The following is an 11291-nucleotide window of genomic DNA, read 5'->3' as shown; positions in this document are numbered from 1 at the left end:
CACTTCTTCAGATGCAAGTGAGGTTCTTACCCACGAAAGCTTATGCTCCCAGTACTTCTGTTAGTCTCAAAGGTGCCACAGGACCCTCTGTTGCTTTTAGCAGTGCAAATGTCAGGCTGGGCTAGCTACCCTGAGTGTGATCCCATCTGAGGCCCTAGGTACATACTCGCATGGCTGGTCCCTCCTGCCACTCATACCACCACAGCTACACTTCTGTCTTTATCATGCTAGTTTGATCACAGCTAGGGCAGGCATATCTACTCGAGCTGGAAATTGCCCCTTCTAGCTACAGTGTATATATATCCTACGTCTCTGAGCAGTGGCAGTGTTAAGATGAGGATGTGAAATTGGAATTGAGGTACTTACCAATATTTTCTTCCCCTCCACTCAGCATCCATAAACTCCCTCCAGATCTTGTCCTGCCGAACCGGGTCCCTCTGCAGTGCTGCCTGCTCCTCCTCCCGGGCCCGGGCTGCCTGTTGTGCTAAGACCCGACTGGCAGGCAGAGCTTTCCCATGCTGGGTGGTGCTGAGAGAAGGAGATGAGGATGAGGCGAGTTTCACCAAAGGTCTGGCTGCTGGTAACCGGTAGCTGGCGGAGGTGGTTCTCCTGAATCCAGTTGATCTGCTTCCCATCTGTGTCTCCCCTGAGACGCGTTATGTTGTCACCACTAGGAAGGCTAAGAAGAGATGCTCTCCAAGACCCTCCAATTCCACAGCTCTCTCTCCTGCATCCCTTTCTCTCCTAGCACTTTCTTTCAGGATTTGGCAAGGAATCTGCACTAAGAACCCAACCTCCAACAGGCGACCTATGTGCTATTTTGTTTCCCCTTTACTTAAAACCAACTTATACTAGGCAGCTGGTTTGTGTTGCCCCATTGGGTGACTACTAAGAGAAGCTTCACTGTAATAATCTTAAAAAGAACAATCCTTACCAAAGGCTAAAGATACCGGCTGTAGCCAGCAAGACCTAATTCTCAGCTTCTGAGACACCAGCTACTGCTGTGTGCAGGCGAGACGACTTGACGTTGATCTCAAAGTCCCCAGAACAGCGGCTGTGTTAGTAGCAAAGCCTGGTGTAAAGTGTGCTGCCGAGTTTGCCAGGGTTAGTTTTATTCTGTGTGTACAACCGAAACAGAACCCCCTGATAGTTGCTGGCTTCCCCAGTGTGTTTACTGTCTCCATTGGAAACCAGGCTGGCTCATGAATATTTATCCCAGAGGGAGTGGAAACCAATGCAGACAGCTGCTGGGGACTTGGCTTTGAACTCTCATCAGGAGGGAATTTCTGTTTGTTTAGAATAAGGTCTTTCCAGGGATCAATGTTAGTTTCACACTTTGAAAGCCTCTTAATTTCAGGCCGGACTAAGAAAACTCCCATGGAAAACTCCTGCAGGCCTGAACAATCAAAAATTGGTTCAAGAGGAGAGACCTTTAATTGCATACTGCTCTCTGGACAAGGAGCTGACCATCTGCTAAAAGTCCCTGGGTCCACTGTGACAGACTAATACATCCAGCTGGGGGCTGAACAGTAAAACTGTCCTCCAGCCTCATCTTCCTTATAAGTGCCACTGAACTGAAAAAAGAGCCATTTCCCAGTCCACCCTGCTACTTTGCTGGATTCCTCCTCAGGGTCTGCTCAGTGACTTGCATCCCAGATTGCTCTTCAGGGTACAGTACATGTGGCTGATTAGCCATATGAGGTGATATTGCCATGTGGTGGCATTTACAAGCAGGCTGAAGCAGGAGGCTATTTTTAACTTTTGAGCCTAAGGTCCAATGTGTTTATCAGTCAGTGCACTCCAGAGTTCAATTCCTGGTAGATCAGCAGTGGGGTCTCTGAGGGAAGGGAGGGATCTATATCTCTATTTAGATCTGAATCTATATGTAAACTTGAGTCTAATATACCAATAGGCCTTTTTTTGGGGTGGGGGGGAACTGTGTCTGGGACATTTTTAAAAAGGGACACTGTAAGTGGCAGAAAGTCTGGTTAGGAGTTTGCTGTATGTAGTTCCGCAGGCCTGTGTTTATGTAATGAAAGCATCCAGAACTCTCAGGTAGAGTTTTAATGATGTTCTTGATTTACAATGGTGATACAATCTGTAAACTTTTATTTGAAAAAATCATATCATTTCATTCTTTCTAAGCATGTGTATAATTTGCTTTTTTCTCTAAGAAAATAATGTTTTTCTGTGGGGAAAAAATCTCAGATGTTTAGATATTAATTTTACTTGACCACAAGAGGAGGTTGTAGTTTAAGCTATGCAGAACTTGACTGGATGGCTGAGGATAACATGCATTGCTTTTTAAAAAAACCATTATTTTAAACTATGTAATTTCTCCAAAATCTAAACTATTTAAACTGTACAATAGTTAGAAAAATCAGACTGTGTAAGTCAATATCAACTGTATTTTTTCTTATCTGGAACCAACTTCTGCTTTGCCTTTGGTGGAAATTATTTTAGTTGGTAAATTTGTTGCTAGAACTCCCATCCCAATCCCATAATAAGCTCCATGAGGCGCAGGGGTAAGCCTGTGTTACTCTCATTGAAGGATTGGGATTACGAATCTTGTCCTTAAACACTGTATTGTGGTTTTATTGTTTAATGGAAATGGTTTGGAAAATTCAGAGAATGCATTTTCATCTATCAGCAGAGAATTTTGTCTTTGGAGTTGGGGAGGGAGGGAAGACTGTGATGAAGTCAACATAGTAGAAAAGTCTGTGTGTATTGGCACATGACAGAAAATATCGCAGTTTCCTTCAAGTCTAAGGCACTCTGGTTCTGCCCATGGGATTTGGTTTCAGAATTAAGGGTCTGGAATTCTTTCCAATGTGTTTGTTTTCAGAAGTCTCTTTTATATTTATGTTTCCATACATTGCAGAATGTTACAGTAACATGCAGTGTTATTTTCCTCTCCCCCAACTCACTAATGTGTTGGGATTTTTTTCCCTATATAAATAGAGACTTTTTTTCATATTGCATTAAATATGCATTCTTCTAAACTCTCAGGATTGTCACATGTTTGCTGTGGTGTTTTGTGAAGGTGAGAGTAGAGGAGTGGGGTAGGGTTGCCAACCCTCCAGGATTGGCCTGGAGTTTCCCGGAATCAGCATCTATCTCCCGGTGACTATTGAAAGCAATCTGGGAGATTTTAATAGGATCAGTCAGAGTTGGCAACCCTAGAGTGGGGGATAGGAAGAAGTCTGTGTTCTTCCATTCTTGGGCCTGTCACTGAATTGCAATGTAGCCGTGGTCAGGCATGTCATGTAATCTTTCTTTGCCTTTTATATTGTATACAGCACTGTGCACAAACTGTCATTAAAATTATAGGTGAGAAAACTACAAAAAGGCCATTTAAAGTGTTTGTCGACTTGCTAGGAAGATTGCCATAGATATTCCATGGTTTAGGTTGAGATTCATAGAATTTAAGGCCTGAAGGGATCATTATGATCATCTCCTCTGGCCTCCTGTATAACACAGACTAGAGAGTTTGAGGAGAGAGCATTACCGAGTAGAGTTGTGGCACTTGAAGGAGAAAGCCATCCATCCTACCACCATTTTGAGATTATATCTGGGGAGACTAGGCCTTCGGTCATCACTGCTCTTAATTACCATAGTGGGGCATAAATTAAGATACAGTTTATTAGGTCCCATGTTACTAAAAGAGATTATATATAAAATCTTGAAGTATACTTGTGAGATAACAGGCAGCAGGTGCAGTATGCAACATACTGGCCTCAAAAACTCTTGTAGACAAAGTATCAGAAAGGTAGCCGTGTTAGTCTGTATCCACAAAAACAATGAGGAGTCCGGTGGCACATTAAAGATTAACAGATTTATTTGGGCATAAGCTTTCGTGGGTAAAAAACCTCACTTCTTTAGCATCTGAAGAAGTGGGTTTTTTACCCACAAAAGCTTATGCCCAAATAAATCTGTTAGTCTTTAAAGTGCTACCGGACTCCTTGTTGTTCTTGTAGACAAAGGTCCTAGAGCAATTGTGCTGCTGTGTTCTTCTGTGGCTGAAATTTATGAGTAGTTTTCAGTTGGAGTCCCAGATAAAGCACATTGCAATAATCCAGCCAAGAGCCAGGAAGGCATAGAGTGTGAATAGACAGCCATACTAGGCCTTTATTATTTTGTATTTGATGTTTATAATTGCTTAAGGAATATTCTCATCGCTAGAGGGAGCTTTAGCACTTAGATGAGAGAACAACATTGCTTTATCTTATTTTATCTTTCCATTTCCCCCTGCACAATTAGTCTAAATAATTCCAAGAGAACTTCGTTAGTTACTGGGATAACATGACCAATTATTTATGAAAGGACTATGCTTGATATCAGTGTAATAGGAATCTACAGTAAGGCAGCAATCTCATCTATACCCACAAACACAAGGAGCCATTATTAGCAGGCAGGTCTTTTAATTACACCAGCTGAGGAGATCTTCTTAAGGTGTACCAAAGAGCATCTGAATTGTCTTATAACCATTCACACCAATGCTCTCATTCTGTCTCCGTTGGATAGTATTCAACTCAGGTGTAGGATAGTTTTCGTAGCAGTATGTTGCATTGTGGATTATGATTTTTCAGAGCCTATTTTAATTTTCAAGATGCCTTTTCACTCTCTTTCCAACTGTTATCCATTAGTTATTTGTAATCTAAAGTATCCAAGAGCATTTTCCTTGAACAGCATCTAAGAAGGTTTCCATTTGCCATCTCCTCACCATATTCAGAGAGGGATAGCAGCTTTGCTTTCTTCTCATAATTGCTTTTCTGCATCTGTTTGAGTGGTTGGTTGCCTAATAGAGTCACTGTAGCTTAGGGTGACCAGCTGTCCCAATATTTGGGGCTTTTTCTTATATAGGTGCCTATTATCCCCCACACTCTGTCCCTATTTTTCATACTTGCTATCTGGGCACCCTACTGTAGCTCATCTTAAATAAAATAAGGTCAGAGTTTACAAACTTGAGTGCCCAAAGTTCATCACCTAAGTGCATATTTAGGCACCTAAATAAAAGTGGCCTGATTTTCAAAGGTGATCAGCACGTGCAGCTTCCACTGACTGAAGCTCAAACTGCTTCTCTTGAGGTCCCCAAATATGGATCTAAGAGCCTAAAATTAGGCACCCAGGTTTGAAAATTTTGACCACAAGTTTTACTTGTTGTAGCAAAACATTTTTAATGCTTTAATTGTAGTTGTCTGCTTAGGTGGCTTAGACATCATTTACCTTTTAAAAATAGAAACTCTATTACTAAATCCCCATGCTTCAGGTAGCAATACAAACATGAAAGAAAAACAGCTGAGGCCCTCATGAATCCCAAGACATGTGGCAGCAGCAGCCAAACAAAATTGGATCAGCAGCATTTGTTAGCATTTAAAATTTATCAGACTGGACTCTGCTTGTGACAGATGGCTTTGTAAATATCTTTGTAAATACCTTTTTATAGTTTTACTGAAGACACTGATTCAAAGCTTGTCTGCAATGATGGGCAGTACTCCAGCTCCCAGGCAAGGGGGCTCTGGGTTCAGGAGGCTCTGTCTCAGAATGCTCAGGTCAGATGGGAATGGACTCTCTGGAATGCTGAGGCCAATTTAATAAGCTTCCAAAATAGCAGTAGACAGTTGTTATAGGAATAATAATGAAGTTGCATTACTAAGATAAAATTACACAGGCTCCTAGCAACTGATCGCTAGATGGGGCAATATTGCACTATTAGGTAGTTGCATTAGAGGGATTTTACACCTTCTTCTGAATATCTGACATTGGCCACTGTCAGATACAAGGTACTGGACTAGATGGACCACTAGCCTTTTCTGGTAGGACAGTTCCTATGCCTCCATATGTCAGAAGGGAGAGGCTGTAAGCTGCAATAGTCTATCTACACTTGGAGCTGGGTGTGTGATTCCCGGCTCAAGGAAACGTATTCATGCTAGCAGGAGCGCCGCCAGCTTTTCTGCTGCCCTAGGCAATGGAAGGTCCCGCCCCGAAATGCCGCCCCCCACAGAGGCAGCGGAAGGTCCCGCCGCCGAAATACCACCGCAGTCGCTGCCCCCCAAATTGTAGGGTCACCTAATGGGTTGCGCCGGCCCTGCATGCTAGTTCTGATTAAGCCAGCACACTAAAAATAGAGTGTAGCTGGGCCAGCACAAGTAACGGGAGGGGCCAGCTGCCCCAAATACTTATGTCAGAGAGTATGTACTTGGGAGGGGCCAGCTCATCCTGCTACTCGCACTGCTGTGGGTATACTCTAATTTTAGCATCCTAGATCTCTCAAAGCTAGTGCAGGTATGTCTCCTGGAACTGGGAATCACAACCCCAGCTCAAAGTGCAGACATACCCCGTGTGTATGCCATAATTTGAACAACTGCGATACAACTGCAGTACAGACTGTTTAAATCACCTAAATACTAATGGCCTAGAACACCACTTTCCCCACATTTTCACCTCCTCTAGCCACCAAACGTGACTCTGGGGCCAAATTTTTAGAGAAGTGGGTCTTATGGGCCACGAGCAAAAAACCAGGATGCAATTGTTTGTGTTATTTTGTTCACATAGGTTGGGATGTTCAAAGGGGCCCAATGGGGATTCAGGTGCCTAAATGTCTCAGACTCTTTTTAATATCCTACTCCTAGTTTTGCAATTGCAACTACTTAAAAAGGCCTTCATATTTAAAAATAGGCATAGTAGAATTCAAGTTTTTAAAACAATTTTGACAGAATATCAATGTTTATTTTAAAGCCTTTTCTCAATTATTGGTATAAATTTTCACAGTTGTATGAAATTATGGATTTTAAGCATTTTTATTAGGGCTATCTAGTGATTAAAAAAATGAATCACGATTAATCACACTGTTAAACAATAACAGAATACCATTTATTTAAATATTTTTGGATGTTTTCTACATTTTTAAATATATTGATTTCAGTTACAACACAGCACACAAAGTGTACAGTGCTCACTTTATATTTATTTTTTATTACAAATATTTGTGCTGTAAAAAAAATAGTATTTTTCAATTCACCTAATACAAGTACTGTAATGCAGTCTCTTTATCATGAAAGTTGAACTTACAAATTTGGAATTATGTATAAAAATAACTGCATTCAAAAATAAAACAATGTAAAACTTTAGAGCCTACAAGACCATTCAGTCGTACTTCTTGTTCAGCCAGTCACTCAGGCAAACAAGTTTGTTTACATATGCAGGAGATAATGCTGCCCGCTTCTGGTTTACAATGTCACCTGAAAGTTAGAATAGACGTTCTCATGGCACTGTTGTAGCCGGCATCACAAGATATTTACGTGCCAGATGCGCTAAAGATTCATATGTCCCTTCGTGCTTTGGCCACCATTCCAGAGGACATGCATCCATGATAATGATGGGTTCTGCTCGATAACAATCCAAAGCAGTGTGGCCAACACATGTTCACTTTCATCATCTGAGTCAGATGCAACCATCAGAAGGTTGATTTTATTTTTTGGTGGTTCAGGTTCTGTAGTTTCTGCATAGGAGTGTTGCTCTTTTAAGACTTCTGAAAGCATGCTCCACACCTCGTCCCTCTGAGAGTTTGGAAGGTACTTCAGATTCTTAAACCTTGGATCGAGTGCTCTAGCTATCTTTAGAAATCTCACATTGGTATCTTCTTTGCGTTTTGTCAAATCTGCAATGAAAGTGTTCTTAAAATGAACAACATCTGCTGGGTCATCATCCAAGACTGCTATAACATGAAATATATGGCAGAATGCAGGTAAAACAGAGCAGGAGACATACAATTCTCTGCCAAATTGTTCAGTCAAAATTTAATTAATGCATTATTTTTTTAACGAGTGTCATCAGCATGGAAGTATGTCCTCTGGAATGGTGGCCGAAGCATGAAGGGGCATACGAATGTTTAGCATATCTGGCACGTAAATACCTTGCAATACCGGCTACAAAAGTACCATGTGAACGCCTGTTCTCACATTCAGATGACATTGTAAATAAGAAGTGGTGAGCTTCTTATCTCCCGTAAATGTAAACAAACTTGTTTGTCTTAGAGATTGGCTGAATAAGAAGTAGGACTGAGTGGACTTGTAGGCGCTAAAGTTTTGTATTGTTTTGTTTTGAGTGCAGTTATGTAAAAAAAAATCTACATTTGCAAGTTGCACTTTCACAGTAAAGAGATTGCACTACAGTACTTGTATGAGGTGAATTGAAAAATACTATTTTTTATGATTTTTTACAGTGCAAATATTTGTAATAAAAATAATAATATAAAGTGAGCACTGGACACTTTGTATTCTGTGTTGTAATTTAAATCAATATATTTGAAAATGAAGAAAACATCCAAAATATTTAATAAATTTCAATTGGTAGTCTATTGTTTAACAGTGCGATTAATCGCGATTAATTTTTTTGAGTTAATTGCGTGAGTTAACTCTGATTAATCCCATCTCTGTCTTGGAGGAATGGCTACTCAACAAACTGATATGTCATTATGTTCTATTACTAATAATGTAACTTTAGCGCCCTCATAGCCAAGATGGAGTCTGCTCTGCAGGCAGCTCTGGCCAAGAGAGCGCGCGCGCAGGAATGCAGCAGGAAAAATCCCTTCCACCCCAGAAGCACCTGTTCCAACCCCCCCCAGAGTGAACACACACCCCCACAGGAAAAGTACAATGGATATAAGAAAGGGAAATATTTATTTACAGAGGGATGAGAGGAGAAAAACAACAAGGGGAAATATAGGGGGAGCAGTAAAACAGGGTTGCATTCAAACCAAGGCCCCACAGGCCTTGTGGTACCACAGTCTGAAAGGGCAGACACCGAGCAATGTGTCTGCATACAGAGTTCAGGAGTCCTGGGCAAAGTTCCAGTCCAGTGGTGAGTCTTGGGTGCTCCTGGTCGTCATTAGCGCCAGTGAACTTTCCCCAACAAACCCCTCCGGTGCCCTCTTCTGCTGCTCTTTGCAAAGCCACACAGAGCGACCACCTCCCCACTTAACTAGCTACAGCCTCCCTCCTTATTCCCAATGCAGAGTCACAAGTCCCAGTTATCACAGCCCCATGCAGCTCTGGGCAGCCGTGATACTGGGTACAGCTCCGGCCTGTCCTTCTTGGGCGATTCCTCCCTGGCACAGTGCTCCTCCTGGCTCCTGTCCTAGGGTGTCCCCGATCGGCCGCTTTGTCCTTCCCAGGCAGGGCTGTCCCTACCCATATGCAAAGTACGCAGCTGCACAGGGCACCAGGAAACTTGGGGCACAAAATTTCCTGGTGCCTGCGCAGCTGCGTGCTGCTCCAGCCCCTTCCCCACCTCTTCCCCATGGCCCCCTGGCCCAGCCCCCGCCCTGCTCTGCCTCCACCCCGCCTCTTCCCGCCCTTGCTCCGTCCAGCCCCGCCTCTTCCCACCCCTGAGAACTGCAGCACGGCTGGGCCTGCATTCATTGGCAGCGGGAAGTGCAGGGACCCTGCCTCAGCTGTGCCACCAGATCCCCTGCAGGGGGTGGAGGGGCTGCGTAGGGTCCCAGAATAGCTAAGGACGGCCCTGTTCCCAGGCTTTAGGCAGGTTCTCTATTGCTTCATTTTGTAAGGGCCTGCGGGCTGCAGCCCTTCTCTCTCTGGAACTCCAGAGCCACACCCTGGAGCTTTCCTCCTTTCTCTCACTGCTTCTCCTCCCCCCTTAGGAAGAAGATTTAAAGGGGCCATGCTCTCTAAACCCCAAAGGGGTTACAATAAATGAACAGAACTCCTGCTTCACGTATTGCCTTCTTTTACTAATGAGGGGTGAAATATTCCATTCTTTGCCTGACTTATTACAAATGTAGCTCCTATTATAGTTAATTACTCCCACGTGAGCCAAACCACTATTTCCCATTAAAATTGGCATCCTTATTAATTTTTTAAAAGCATCAACCTTTCCTTCTAACAACCTTATAGGACTATTCAGAAAAGCTGGACATTTGAGACGAAAAGTAAAATTTTATACAGAATTCATATGGAAGCTTTTACCTATATTACTGTATTTCTGATTTTAGTAAAACATGTACTCTCTGATCAGTTAGTTAGCATAAGTAAATAGCAGCAGCTTTCTTATACTTGTAGCTACAGCATAGACAGTTTAAAAACTCTAAGTTATGATGTTATCTTCTAATGAAGGCCATGTCTACACCATAGCTGCTGCAGTGGCACAGCTATGACACTGCAGTTCTTCCGCTGTAGCGCTGTAGGGTAGAAACGCTTCTTACAGTGATGGAAGGGGTTTTTCTGTCAATATAGTTGATCCATCTCCATGAGAAGAGAGTTCTTGACTTAGCCGTGTCTATACTAGAGCTTAGGTCAACCTAATTAAGTTGCTCAGGGCGTGAAATTTGTCATAGCCCTGAGCAACATAGCTAAGTTGATCTAATTTTTAGGTGTAGACCAGGCCTAATAGATGGATTCATTTTAGAGATGCCCCAGCAACTCCATACTTAGTGGGATTCAATATTCTTGTGAAAAAGTTTCATTTTGAAACCTGAAACCTTGAGTGACTCAGCTAAACGTTCAGCTTGTGGGACCACTGGTGTGTGTGTGAAGTTTTCAGACAGAACTGAACTCAAAGCTAATAGCAATCTCAACTGCCATATATCACTTGCATCAAATGCTGAGAGGCATGTTTAAGTGTAGGGGGAGTGGTAAAAATAAATAAAGCTGCATCATGTCCCTGGGCACTCTGTACTCCCATTCTGCAGCAGCTCACACACCTTTTGGAGTCTCTTAAATGTCCCTTTAGCCTAATATATGGTAAATATTCATTTAGAATGTGTATTTTAACTAAAGGCAGCCTATGACTTTTCGTGATTGAGCTTGTAAAAAACACAAAAACAAACAAACTTTGAGAGCTGCCTTATATCTTGATATCACAAAATATAGGTTAAAGTAACCCCACCTACAATGAAACTGATCAATCCGACTTCCTGCTTGTACGTACCTTCCCTGTTGATCTTGCGATATCACATTGGTTTTCTTGAAATAAGGACTTCGCAGAGCCATGCTGAGGACAGTTGTTTTACTCCTGTGCTCTGTGTTTTATGAACTCCACTGTAGGTATTGTTGTTCGCTCAATGAACTAAATAGCCTTTGAGCAAAAGAACACACCATAGCAACCCTCAGCTTCTGTTTACAGTTCAAATAAGTTTCTATTGATAGAAAACATATTTATTTATGTTATGAGGGGTTTTCTAGACAAATAAACTTAAACTAACAGTTTTAGTAAAAAGAATAGAATTTTCACAAAGATCTGTTGAAAATAAACTCCATGTCAGTGTTTAAATG

At 42.1% G+C, this 11291-nt stretch overlaps 1 protein-coding gene across 2 annotated transcripts in view; it reads right to left on the bottom strand.

The window, feature by feature from the left end:
- C3H2orf50 (chromosome 3 C2orf50 homolog) overlaps positions 1-1151 on the bottom strand; it is a 9133-nt gene extending 7982 nt beyond the window's left edge. Inside the window, exons 1-2 of one of the 2 annotated variants that reach the window (XM_034766514.1) lie at positions 935-1151; positions 367-646 (exon numbers count right to left, since the gene is read on the bottom strand). In XM_034766514.1, the coding sequence (XP_034622405.1) occupies positions 367-635 (269 nt within the window). In that variant the 5' untranslated portion in view covers positions 636-646; positions 935-1151. Of the gene's footprint in view, positions 1-366 lie in introns of both variants that reach the window. The other variant, XM_034766513.1, reaches the window with a different exon arrangement.
- Positions 1152-11291: the final 10140 nt, after the last annotated feature.

This window comes from Trachemys scripta, chromosome 3 (assembly GCF_013100865.1).
Source record: "Trachemys scripta elegans isolate TJP31775 chromosome 3, CAS_Tse_1.0, whole genome shotgun sequence".
Lineage (NCBI taxonomy): Eukaryota > Metazoa > Chordata > Testudines > Emydidae > Trachemys > Trachemys scripta.
The sequence above is the reverse complement of the archived record's forward strand: the minus strand, read 5'-3'. Positions and strand labels throughout refer to the sequence as shown.